The sequence below is a fragment of the Parasteatoda tepidariorum genome, chromosome 7, assembly GCF_043381705.1.
Source record: "Parasteatoda tepidariorum isolate YZ-2023 chromosome 7, CAS_Ptep_4.0, whole genome shotgun sequence".
NCBI lineage: Eukaryota > Metazoa > Arthropoda > Arachnida > Araneae > Theridiidae > Parasteatoda > Parasteatoda tepidariorum.
Genome location: NC_092210.1, coordinates 87,008,626 through 87,023,053, shown reverse-complemented (window position 1 = coordinate 87,023,053; position 14,428 = coordinate 87,008,626). Strand labels below are relative to the sequence as shown.

Sequence of the window (14,428 nt, the reverse complement as noted above, 5' to 3'; positions counted from 1 at the left end):
TATATATATATATAAAATCCACTGAGGAAAATGTATGATCGAAACTGTATGATTATGGTAAAGTTTACTGCGTCTTTGGTTACAAGGTACACCAAAAGTATGCTAATTTTTGCAAAAGCGCTTTGGTATTGCTATTTTATTATATTATCGTTGCTGAACAACCGACCAGTCATCGCTGGTATTCAAACCGGGATAACCTCATTGAGAGGTGAGCACTCTATCCCCTGAGCCACCACAACTCTGGTAATAATATTGGTAAAATCAAGAATAAATATTTTTGCATAATATCATATGTGATAAAAGTTGGTAATTGTGATAAAATTCGGCGCCAATGCTGCTTTATTAATTTTAATAATGGTACCAGTATACTGTTAGAATTTTCATACTAAAATTACGGTAAAATAACCAACAGCAGTCTGTCCATCCAATTAAACGTAAAATTTACAGCAAGGAACATTTTTTACTTTTACTGTTTTTTAACCTTTTATAACAAACATTGTCTCAAAACCGTAAAAAAAAAGATTCCACTTTTTTGTGTGTATGGTGTTGCTATCCATGCGTGAGTGAAAGTATTCTAGTCTAATAATCCAGAGTCATAAATTGGGAAGTGCAGGTCACCGGAAACTCTTCAGGTGCAGGAAGGAATGGAGGAAATATTGTGGTGTCAAAGCTGGGATATGAACTCCCACTCTGTAGGTTTTGAAATCGACCAATTAGCCCTCTCGGCTGTAACAGGTATCCAGCTGCAAAGGAACTAAGTGACTTCATTACATGCGCCTATGATAAAATTTCGGCTGTTTAACCGCATGAGGTGAAAGCAGTTAATAAACCGTTTTTCTCACAGTTTACAGTTTGGTTATCATCTTAATTATGGCTATTTGACAGAGTTGTTCAAATAATTTAACATACCATTTAAATAAATTGTTATTTAACCATTTTTTCCGTAAATTTTCTTACAGTGTATTAATAGGTGTTTTTTTAATATGTACCAAATATACAAATATCAATATAAAGATATGTCTGTAGAAATAGGGTTCTACGGCTTCTGAATAGGTTATGCATTGCAGGAAAAATTGCTGATTGTGATATTTTTTGACAATCAGGTGTTGACCTCTAACAATAGCATTATGCGAAATCATACTAAGTGCTATTATTTTTATTTTGAAGGGATGATTAGATTCTAAAAGCATAATTTGCTGAATCTTATAGCATAAAATCTCTGTAAAATGCAACGAATAGCGAAATACAAAAAAAATGAAATTATTTTAGCTTAATTATGTCGTTATATGTCTTTCAGTTTTATGTATGATTTCGTTGTTGTTGTTGTTCATTTACGTCACACTAGAGCTGCACAATGGGCTATTGGTGACGGTCTGGGAGACATCCCTGAGGATGATCCGAAGACATTCCATCACAATTTTGATCCTCTGCAGAGGGGATGGCACCCCCGCTTCGGTAGCCCGACGACCTGTACGCGAAGTCAAGCACTTTACGATAGAACAGTTTAACGAGGACCAATACGGCACATCCTCGGTCCCTACGCAGGCTGATCCAAGTGGTCACCCACCCGCACACTGACCGTAGCCAGTGATGCTCGACTTCGGTGATCTGCTGGGAACCGTGTCTTAACGATCAGTCCACTGCGGGACTACAAAATTTGAACAAAACGCAATAAAGCAGTAATACAGGGCGAAGGTCAAATGCTGACCTGCTTAGCAGTTACAGAAAGGAGTGAAGGTCTCTTAATTTCTTTACAGACACTTTGGTTCAAAGTCTCTCTTGATCTCTTTGCTAGGCTCAGTTCCAGTAATTGGTCTTATGCTGGATACTTTTTACGGCTCTCTTATGAGACACACAGGATTTGCTTGTGGCTCTATGGTTGGTTTTTAGGTTTGAGCCAAGCCGCAGGTTGGCTTCGTAGCAATTAATGCATTTACTTTTCCCCTGACAGGAGTCAGCTCGGTGTCCTGTGCCGTCGCAGTTTGAGCAGGTCTCAGGATTGTCGCAATCTCTGGCCATATGGCCAAGACGATTGCACTTGTAGCACCTGAGCGAGCGTAGGTACTCGCCGTATTTATAGCTCTCCCAACAGATTGATACGGCCTCACGTCTCATGATGCCTTTGAAGCTCTTCGGCTCAAGCGTCACGACCCAGTGCTGTCCTCGTTTAGTTTTTATTGGAAATGTGACCTCAAATTCTCCCCCTTTAAAGAGGTCGTTGCACTAAGTTGTTTGGCGAGNTTTTTTTGTTTAGTACTTGTACTTTTACTTGTACTTTTTACTCGTTACTTTTTAAAATAAGAACTTTTTACTTTTTACTCGTTACTTTTTTTAAAAATACTTGTACTTTTACTCGTTACTTTTTAAAAGTAACGTTGCCATATATGGTAACAGGTATCCAGCTGCAAAGGAACTAAGTGACTTCATTAGATGCGCCTATGGTTAGTGCGATAAAATTTTGGCTGTTTAACCATATTAGGTGAAAGCAGTTAATAAACCGTTTTTCTCACAGTTTGCAGTTTGATTATCATCTTAATTATGGTTATTTGACTGAGTTGCTCAAATAATTTAAAATACCATTTAAATAAATTGTTATTTAACCATTTTTTCCGTAAATTTTCTTACAGTGTATTAATAGGTGTTTTTTAATAAGTACTAAATATACAAATATAAATATATAAAGACATGTCTGTGGAAATAGGATTTTACGGCTTCTAAATAGGTTATGAATTGCAGAAAAATTGTTGATTGTGATATTTTTTGACAATCAGGTGTTGATCTCTAACAACAGCATTATGCCAAATCATACTGAATGTAATTATTTTTATTTTAAAGGGATGATTAGATTCTAAAAGCATAATTTGCTCAATCTTATAGCATAAAATCTCTGTAAAATGCAACGAATAGCAAAATACAAAAAAATTAAATTGTTTTAGCTTAATTATGTTGTTATATGTCTTTCAGTTTTATGTACGATTTCGTAGTGTTGATTAATACTGATTTATTAGTTATTTACTTTTTTTCACTCCGTCCAGCTAGTCAACAGTAAAAATAAAAAAAAGTGATTTTACAACATCAGACGAAATTTGGTAATTTTTTTGGATTTTAGTTCCAGAATTATGATTTTTCCCCACCAGAAATGTTATTACTATATAGTACGGTAATTTTACCAGAATTTTTTTTTCTCCATACAGAAACTAAGTGTTATTAACAAACAATAAATCATGATTCTTTCAATCTGGGAATTTTAATTTAATCCTTTTAACACAATTATTTTCCTTTTTCTGCTTAGGTGAATGTGGTAATATCACACAAAAAGAGTTCACTACATTTTTGCAATAGAAATGAAGAATGTCCAGAACACATACCTTGCTGTATTAACGTGGCTCGTAAAGGCGCTGCTATATCAGATTATTGCAAATTTCTGATATTTCGTGGTAAGTATGTCTTTTAAATATAAAATAAAAAATAATTTTTTAAATTTTTCATAACACATAAACTCTAAGCTTAAAATAGTTTGTTTATCTTTTGTTAAATATTAGCGCATTCTTAGTTCGATTACAGCACAATTTTATGGTTTGAGCTTAAAGTTCGAAATCCGTTCATATTTTTCCATTGGATTAACTTTTTTTTTCATTTTACAGGTGAAATGTGTGTGTCACAAAATCATGTGTGTTGTTCAAATCGAGATGTAAGTATTTTACAAATTTAGTATTAGTACAAAATAATTTATATATTGCATCGATATGTTATGGTAAAAAATAAATAAACCTTAATAAATATGATTTTTTTTGCATAATATAGGCAATGAGAAAATAAAGTATGTAAAACTATTAGAATACGTTGAAATGTACCATGTTTCTGGCACTATAGGAACGCCAAAAATCTTGGTAATTTTTAACGAAACGCTTTCGTAATAATTTTGGTAATATTGGTTTATAATAAGTGTTCGGTAAATGTGGTATAATTTATTAACTTTAACACAATACCTTAGAGCAAAGCAAAAAATTCATTTATTTGGTTAAGTTTACTTTTCCATTTTGTATTTCTTACTAAATGTGTGGCAATAAGAACTATAATTTTGAAAACCGGAATTTCCGTTAAAATGTTACTATATAAACAGAAAATTTTTCAAATTAATAATCTAGGTATCGTATATTTTGATTTTTATTACTAGTATAATGGTTTAGTTTCACCAAAAATGTCATTATCATACACTATTGTTCCTATATGAACAGAAAAATTACCAATTAAATGGCGTAAGTACCAAAAAATCATGCGAAGTTTTCCTCTTTATGTAGCGCAAATGCTGGTTAGTTCCAACAAAAATTCCTCCATGAAGGCAAATTTCGATCAATACTTGATCCAGTTATCTTGTCTTCTAGATTGGGTTAAAAATTACAAGGCTAAGGAGTTGAACATTAGTAGTCATTAGCCCAAAAATTTTGTCGACTTTTCAACGACGGTTATGAAATAAAATAAAATAACACGATAAGAATAACAAAGCACAGTTTTATAATTTATCTAGCCTAATTCAAAATCTGTCTAACAGCATCACTATCCACTCTAAAAATATTGATCTTATTGCACTTTAAGATTTTATATGTTCTGATAGTAAAAAGTAGATCTTGCCATTTTGAAATTTGACACTGTAACCGAAAACAGTTAGATTTGGATAAGGATTTTTAACACCATTCTTGAGCTTTCGCTTATCATCTAGTATACAATACATTCCTCCTACGGCTGTTATTAGACATTTTCCAATATAGATTAATATTTGCAACAAAAAAAAAACACGCAAAATTTCAATAATTTTTGAAAAATTAAAATTTAGAAAAAAATAAAAAAAAATCTGTGTTATGTTTATAAACAAATGACTTTTTCAGCACACCAAATTTAAAATTTGAAGTTGCATTTATGCGGCATGCAGAGTAACCCGTATGGTGTTTTTTTTCTACAAATTTAGCAGCTAATTTCTAACTAATTTTTGAATGTACATTTTTTGACAGACCTGTGTTATTTTACGCGTAGTTTCATAGTTTTTGAGCACTGTTTGCAAGTTGAAAATTCAAAACAGCCGTGTGCGACGTCCTTACGGTTTTTTAATAAAGAAATATTTTAAAGAAAGCAATTTAATGTTGTCGGATGGTTCTGGAGCTTTGGACATAAAAAATTCGATTGCTCAGAAATTATTCAATCGATTTTGTCCAGTAGTTTCCGAGAAAAAAAAATTTTGTATTTCAAAGACATGTGTTGGAAGGGAGTTTAAAAATATGAATTTAAAATTTTATTACTTTTATAGATCCAGCATATTATAAAACTTTTTAAGTAAATTGACTTTTTGTTGCAGACAATTATAAAATTCCAAAGGAAATTCCATGGAAATATATTTTTTTTAATAATTATTCATTATTTTTCGTATGCATTTTAAATAAGTTGTTTAACAAAATGCAAAATTGCAAGAATGAATAATAAGTTTTGTATAAGTTGAAAAGAATGATGAATTATATGGCTTACAAACGTTAGAATATTTTTATGGAAATCAATTTAATACGGCAAAGTATAAACTTTTAACTAAATCTGTCGAATAGCTCCTTGGAAATCAAATTTTAAAACAGTTTTTGTTTTAAAATTTGATTTTTCACAAATTATTTGACCAATTTCTCAGAGAAAAAATATTTCATAGACACAGAAGGATAGAGATTTAAAAAAGTATAATTTAAAATTTATTATTTTTTCAGGTCCAGCAGAAAATATATGAAAAAAGGAAACGCTCGATATTGCCGGAGAGTGAGAGTCATGCAGATTATACCAGTTCAGAATATGATTCTACTACAGATTACACTGATTATACATCTTCAACTTTAACTTTTACCCCACCTACGTTCGTCCCATACAGTGAAGAAAGGAACTTCCTGAAGATAGCATCTAACTTAACTAATCCTGGATATTCTAGAAATTTTCTACACGCTCTGACATCGAATGAAACGGAGCATTGACGTTCCTTTCGTTTTTTTTTACACTCTTAGCTATAAGATTATTTTAGAAGGTTAATAAAAGGTTTTTTATGATGATTAAATTGTACGAATAATATCTCAGTTTTACAAAATAAATATTTCATAAGCTTATAATAAAGTTAATCAGAAATAATCGTTGTCTCTTTGATTCGTAATTAATCAGTACACTTTTCTAAATAAAATAAGAAAGAGGATGCCTTGAAAAACGTATGATCTAATGATTGGTTTTTCCCGTAGATAATGCATAGTGAGTGGATTTTTGGATGTAATCTCAATATTTCGTTGGATCTGGCTTAAATATCTCTGTTTAATATCTTGCTTAAATATCCTATATATATATATCTTGCTTAAATATCCTATATTTTAATTTGAAAAATAAGACACAAAAATGTACAGTGCGCAAAAAAATAAACAGTCCAACCAAAAAAACTTTTAATCTAATGATTGGATCTTCACATTTTGGGATTGAATTTTCATGGTTCAAGGAGGTGACCTCAAATAACCTAGATAATTCGTGCAGGTGATATTTTAAGACACAAAAACATTATTCTTTCTCTGAGTAAACTTATATTTCTTAGATGGATTTAGACTTCTGAATCTCAAAATATAAGGTGTAGCTGCAATCTAGGAAATATGATCCCAAATGATTGGTCAGGAGAGCAATCCCAAGTTACGATCCCTAAATGTTAATTTTACTTTTCGGGTATTTCAAAATACGTCTAGAACTTTTTAAGTGAATTGAAAAATTTCTGCATTTTCGTTGATGTAACGATAATTCCATTAAAAAAGCTTTTAGTAAAGATTTTTGATTTTTAATTAAGAAATCTTTACCTTTTAATATCTTATTAAAATCTTTATCTTTTTTATTAAAAACCTTCTTATCTTTTTAAAATCTTAAAAGTAGTCGAAAATATTTTGATTTGTAAAGTACATAAATTTTAACCGCATTTCAAAGAATTCAATTTTAAATAGAAAAATAAAACCTTTCAGCGAAATCTGTTGATAGTTTCCGAGAAATCGAGTTTTAAAAATATGACTTTTTCCAAAATTCGATTTCTCAGGGACTGTTCGACCGATTTTGCTTAAATTTTGCATTTCACCATTTAATATTGTATTCTCTAAAATGACGTAAAAATTGCTGCACCTCATTGCTTAAATATTTTTCGAATATTATTAAATAAAATAATAAAAATTAATAAATATTTACTAAAATTTATATGTGGCTTTAAATAAACTTTTTCGCATCTTAGCATAAATGAATTTTATAATTGAGGTCAAAAATTTTTGAATTTGCTTCAAAAGTTCTTGAGCTATGGCAAAATAAGCAAAAATTTAAATAAGCTTTAAGGGATCCAAACTTTGAATCGCTCTCTTGACCAAACTATTTTTTTTAAAATTTAAACGACTTAAAACTCCTCATGCACCATGAGGCTTACAGAGCATGAGGCTTACAGTTGTAAGTAGAAAACAAAAAGAAGAAAATTTACAAATTTACATTAAAAACAAAATTCCGCAAGGCCAAACTATTGGGTGCCGATTTCCCAGATTGCAACTACCTTCTATTATTTAGTGGTCAGAAATCAGCATCCGCGGAAAAAAGTTGTGTTTATTCAGAAAAAATACGCTTTTGTGTCTTATTTCGTCACTTGAAATAGTGTAAGCACTAATTAATTAACATACTCAAAGTCCCCTTCAAACCTTGAAGATTGAGTCCTAGAACTTAATATAAACTTTTCTCGAATGTGAAGATGCGATCGTTAGATCAAAAGTTATTCAGGGTGGTCTGTTTATTTCTGTGTGCACTGCATTGTCTCTGCATATCTTTTTTCTATGAAATTGATTTTGTGTTTATTTTTTCTAAAAGATGGGTGTTTGAAACTATTGTTTTTAAGCGTTAAGGGTGAAAACATCCATATGTTTTCCAAGGACATAAAAAATNCTTATTTCTATCAATTGCTATTGGAGTTAAAAGAATCTTTAAACATAAATGATATTTTCTTGACCAACATGCTCGTTTCATCAGTTCAATTAACGTTCGGCCGAATTTGGTACCAGGTGACTGACTACGTTTTCACTTTTTAGTCCCTGTCTTTGTTCTGAATTTACAAGCATAAAAAACAAACTTCACGATTTCAAGAAATAGAAAAAATGTTTTTAATCAGTTTAAGGTATATAAAGGGGCTTTAGCTTAATTAATTAGTTTCATGTTTTTAGATAAAAATTATAAAATTGTATATATGATACAGAAACAAGCAAAAATTTATAAAAATACATAGCAGAATATGCGCATTTTAAAATGGTTTTAATATTCAAATTTAAAAAAAATTTTTATGTCATATGTTATAAGTTGAAGAAAGAATGAAAAATCTTACTTGACAAAATTTTGTCAACAAAACATAAAACAATGCCTTTTCAATATGTAAGACGATTTGGAACTTACCTGAAAAAAAGATAAAAGTAGTTAGAGACATGAAACATGCACAAAACACAAAATTGCAAATATTTGATTTAAAAAATAACGCACTGATTGTTTAAAAAAATGAAAGTTCATTTTAACTAGCTTAATTACAATTTTTTTTAAAATAACGCTCTAATTGTTTAATGAAAAAATAACCTTTTATTTTAACTAGCTAATATGATTTTTGCTTCTTTTCTGAGAGCTTTTTGTTACCTTAAAAATTCTGGAAATTGAAGAAAAATTGCAATAGTTATTTTATTTGTAATATTAAGTAGCTCCTTGCACTGCCAATTTATTTTGTATTAAAACAAAACTATTATAAGCAAAATTAATTATATTTCTTTTTTTCCCCCTTGAAATCCTTTGCCTTCTCATTTATTGTAATTTTGAATTAAGTTTAGAAATCAACTATTAATAAAGAAACAAACTTGTTTTCAAGGAGTACTTTTCTAACGGAATTTGCAGACTAAATTATTTACAAAAGAGAAGGTAAGACCACTGAAATATATCAAGTTTGTTAAGTCACAATGAGATGAAATCATAACTAAAGGTAATTTTTGTCAACATTTTGTTTTGTTCAGTACGTTCAACTTCTCATTCGCTTATTAACCGATGTTTTTGCTTTGCAAAGATTTTTATTTATTGTCTCATAATGGCTGTTTCCATTGAGATGATATTAATAGCGTTGTTAACCGACAGAATTTAATTTTGTTCAATTGCAAAATCGACCATCTCTTCAAATTTGGAAAACATGCTTTTTTTTAAAGTTCTTTTTCATCAACTGAGTACAAATAACCATGGCAAATGCGAACAAATTCATGTTTTATATTAGTTTAAAAATCCCGTTTTGTTGAAAAACCTGCTAAATCTTGCAAGGAGAAAAAACTATTTTGGCAGATGCCTGCTTATTACTCATTACAATGTACAATACACAATAAAAAAAACGAACCTCTCTAAATAACTTTTGATCTAATAATTGGATCTTCACGTTCTAGGACTCAATTTCAATGGTTTGAGGGGGTGATCTACAATATACAACTTAATTAGTGCAGACGATATTTTGATTAACAAAATAAGACACAAACCTACTTTCTCCGAGAGAATATATATTCTTTTCGATGATTTTGGATTTCTGACTCCTAAAATATGGGTGGGGGGAGGTAGCCGAAATTCCAATATAGTCCCAATAGTTTGGTCAGGATAGTAATCCAAGGTTTAGACCACTTTTTTTTCTACGTATTTCCTCATATCTCGAGAACTTAAGGGTATTGAAAAGTTTTTTTCATACAATTATGAAAGTAATTTATTAAAAAAATCCATGCAAAAAATAATTTTCAGTAAGCATTTATTATTTTTCAATGTAACGTATGTAAGTTGCACATTATTTACATCATTTTAAAGAATGTAATTTCACATGGAAAATGCAAAATTTGAGCCAAAACGATTCAATTGTTTTTGAAAAATCGAATTTTAAAAAAGTCATTGCATAAATCGTGCGGTTACATATTTGAACCATTAAGATTGTGTCCTACAATGTGAAGACCCGATCATTAGATTAAAAGTTATTCATGGTGGTCTGTTAATTCTTTTGCGCACTGTACACGTATTTTCTATTTCAAAATTGTCGTAGAATTTAGTTTAATTTACTATGTATCATTTTTTAATTAATACGTATATGTTGCAAAACATCACACTTTTGTTGCACTAATGCTTGATTTTTCATAAGAATAAAACACAAGAGTTGGCGACTTAATATTTTCCTTTAAGATATTTAGAAACTTGCATTTTGTCAATATTGACTTTGATATATTGATTATTCTTATATCGAAAACCGTTTAGAAAAATTCGATAGAATTTTCATCACTTGCTTTTAGCAAGTTGTAGAAACTTTTAAAATCCTATTTTATATAGTTTTCGTGATGACTTAAGTAAATAAATCAACATAAATAAAGTTGGAATCGTTCTTGACAACTGTTTACTTTCCTTAACAGATAATTATTAACCCATTTAATGGACTCTAGAACCATTTTTTTAACATAAATAAAGGGAACAGTACAATTTTGAATATAACTGTTATTATGCATGTAATTACCAAATTTTATATCAGTATAGTTAAATGAAAGAAGATTAAGAAATGCACAAAATAGTTGGTTTTTAAAACGTAGTTGAATGATAAAGTAAGTGTAATTGAATGCAGTTTCACAAGATCTTTTAAAAATATTTTTCGCTAGCATGTCACGGAACTAAAAATTTTCTCATGGCAAAAACAATGATAAGTTTATTTTCGCGTTTCTAATATGATAATTTCTATTGAAGACAAAAATATTCATTCTTAAGCTTGAGATCACCACTTGTACATACAAAAAATTTTCTCACGAAAAAGATCAATGTTATTTGAGTCGATTTATCTTATTTGAGTTCGATAATTAAACAGCTTCTATTTTTGATAAATATATAATCTTATCGTCATATTTTTTAAGATTCTTTTAAAACTATATGGTATGCTTGCGAGCCCACAGCAATATAAATTGCAATATTATTAATAAAACTCTTATATTCATCTATAATAATAAAAAGGAGGGTTTATGTGTAGTTTGTCTCGTTTTGTAAACGTTCGTTTTGAAAGCTATGACTTTTCCGTCCAGGAACACCCCAAGTGAAAAACGAATTTTGGTTTAGCACTAAGCAATGTTTTAAATTAAACTGTAGAATATTCCTTTTTTACCTTCAACCATTTAAATGAATGCTTATACGTATGTGTATAAAATGAATGTTTAGATACATGAAGCAGAGCGTTTATTTGTAGGTGTGTAAGAACCTTATACAAATCCGTATTTCTAAAGCGATCCGCACTAAATTTGATCTAGCAGATCACTAGACTTGATCTAAATTTGACGTCAGATCTAGCTGTTTACTTTAAAACTCTGATCATCGAATCAAACAATTTTCTTAGTCACGAAATCTTTAACTAATATGAAAAGAAAGTAAAAATAATTAATAAAAAATAAAAAAAGTTGAAGTAAAGATGACATTTTAAAGCGTTTGGTAAATTCAGTTCACTGAGTCAACTTAATTACGATTTATTTTTCAAGAGTAACAAAAACAAATTACAACATATCTTATGGAAAAATAATAAAAGGAGAAAGAATTTGAAAAAAACACGAATTATAATATGTTTGAAATAAACATGTTACAAGGGGAAACAAATTTTGGTAAAATTAGCATACTTTATAATAATATCATTTCCGGTAAAAAAAAACACGCATAATACTGGTAATAAAAACCAAATATACGGCGTATAAACCGTTTATTTGAAAATATATGGTAAATATATGTGTTCTACGCTAAATATATCTGTTTATATGGTAACGGTTTTTACCGGAAATTCTGATTTTAAAAATTATACTTATTATCATACAGTTAGTAAGATATACATAACTAAAGAGCAAATTTAACTGAAAAAAATGGTTTTTATGCCCCGTTATAAACTATTAAGAAAAAAATTTATTTAACTTTACCACAGTTACCTAATTTTACCACGTCTTATAAAATAATATTTTATTATTAACTTTGCAAACGCTCGGTAAAAATTACTTATCTTTTCAGTGTAACTAAAGAGCCAGATGCACATTAAACTTCACAGTATTCCAGTAAGTTTGGCCATACTAAGTCCTTCTGTCTGCCGAAACTAAATTATTTTAATAACTAGTACCTCAACATCACAAAGAAAAGACTTTATTCCGAAAAATTTGTCAACAAAATGTGACAAACAACACCGTTTCACACAGAATGTGATTATTCTTATCCAAATTCAATAGAGGAAGATGAGAAAAATAAAGTATGACATGGAAAGGCTCAACAGGGCTGAGCAATGTCAGGCACGTCAAAAGACGACTGAGAAAAAACATGGCTTTAATAACGTTCGGGACCGACAACATTAATCAGAAGTACATGGTACGAAGAGGGGGGGCGAATTGTTTCCGAGTGCAACCCGAGGAAAAATCATGTTTAAAACTTATTTGTCATCGTCATTGGGGATATAAATTTAGATTTAGTGAAGACAGCCTTTAAGTCAATCTGCTGAATACTAGATCAAAAGGATGTCTGGGATCATAAAAAGCTTGAGTATATGACATAATGTGATATTTCATTCGCCGAACATAAATCTGAAGAAGCTACCGAATGGTTTTCGAATACTATTTCTTTGGCTTTTCCTCTGCGATGTAGCTGACTTCTTCATGTTCATATCGCCGTTTAGAAACTGATGAACTGAGTGGATAAACGTTTGAAGAGACATTTTAGCGAATCTGAGTAAAATAGTTTTTTTTTTATTGTTTTTAAACATTTGAAAGAGGAACTACAGAATATGTCTTTTTTTCTATTTTATATCCATCTCAAAATTTATAAATCTCTAACGCTCATTGTTGTAGTTGCAAAAATAAAAGAACCTTTTATTCTTAACTACTAAATTAAAAACATAAATGTAGCACAGAAAAAAATATTGCGAAACAAAAACAAATAAAATTTTAATGTTTAATTTAACGAAAAAAAACACAAGAAAGTTCTACTAAAAAGAAAAAAAAGAATGTTCTACTGATTGAGTATTGAGTATAGTAAAGTGCGGCGTGCTCTCTGCTTTCGCTTATAGTACTGCGTTTCAATAGGTAAGGCTTAATTTACTCTAATCAGATTTATTTGAGCTCTGAGGCTCTTCTTCAAATTCAAAATACGCAATAAATATTTATTTCTTCTACTGATTCTTTCAAAAAACAAAGAGAAAACGTGAATCACCAACACAATATGTCCTTTTTTAATTTCATGCTTTTTGCCAACCTGGTTAAATATGACTTCAACAGCAAATTAAATTAAAATCTTTGAAAATAATCGTCTGCTACTATGCCAATCTTCAACATTCATACAAACAGTCTGGATCATAGCGTTTGTACGCGGCGTTTCCAGCGGAAAAAGAGGCTTTCTAAGATTTGGCATCGACTTTTTGTTGCCAAACACACTTAAAATCTTTTTCGGCATCATAAACGCATTAAAAAATCCTTACTTAGTATGTTTATCCACTGAAATTTTAAAATTTAATAATTGGCAATATAAGTTTATATATCTCTTATGATAAAATGAAAAGTTTATGTGTCTTATAACTCATCGGGAAATTTAATAAGCGGGTAAAAGAAGCAACTTTAACCCCCGATCCTAAAAAAAGTTTGTGCAAAAATTTTGATTTAATCGTTCAAGAGAGACATTTAAAAAATGGAATATTATCAGTGGTTTCATCATTGATGTAAAAGAAACTGCAAGCAATTTTAAAGATATCGTAAGTAATATTACCTCGCTTATAGCTCTCATTGATAACAAAGAGTTAATTGCACGCTCTTAGATATTTGATTAATTTCTAATTCGTTCTGTCAGATAAACTCAGTGATCCACGAGAGCGAAAAAGCATAGGTGGACAACGTTACCAAATTAGTGTTTATTAAGCAGTATGAAGCCATGTGTTTATTTTTACAAATGGATTTTTACGGGATGTTGATTGACGTAATACATCTCTTTGCAATTTGATTTCAAGTCTAAATAGCTTCAATTTTTTCATTTTTTTGCTAAATTAGGGAACTCTTTTCCTTTTCGCAAATTATTCCAGACCCCTAAAAGGATCTTTTATTGCTTGCATCACAAACGTTATTTATTCTGCAAATACCAATTACCAAAACTAGTTCTGAGAGATAATCATTCCGAAGTTTATTCATCAAAATCTAAACATTCTTAAGAAGAAACTCTGAAAATGTTTCGAAATGTCGAGAATATTGAGACGGTTTACAGCACGCGGGATTTTCGTTTTGCAACGACTTCTGTGAAGGAATTTATTTGAAATTCATATCAAAAAGAAAATTCATTAAGAGTTTCAGGTCTCGAGGACGATTTAAATGCTCAAATGATGAAAAAA

At 30.0% G+C, this 14,428-nt stretch overlaps 2 protein-coding genes across 2 annotated transcripts in view; one reads left to right on the top strand and one right to left on the bottom strand.

The window, feature by feature from the left end:
* LOC122270445 (uncharacterized) overlaps positions 1-6,150 on the top strand; it is a 9,073-nt gene extending 2,923 nt beyond the window's left edge. Inside the window, exons 2-4 of the mRNA XM_043047789.2 lie at positions 3,293-3,437; positions 3,645-3,691; positions 5,742-6,150. Coding sequence (XP_042903723.1) covers positions 3,293-3,437; positions 3,645-3,691; positions 5,742-5,999 — 450 coding nt within the window. The 3' untranslated portion in view covers positions 6,000-6,150. The remainder of the gene's footprint in view (positions 1-3,292; positions 3,438-3,644; positions 3,692-5,741) is intronic.
* Positions 1-14,428, bottom strand: part of LOC122271814 (voltage-dependent calcium channel subunit alpha-2/delta-3) — a 443,634-nt gene that overhangs the window by 299,514 nt on the left and 129,692 nt on the right.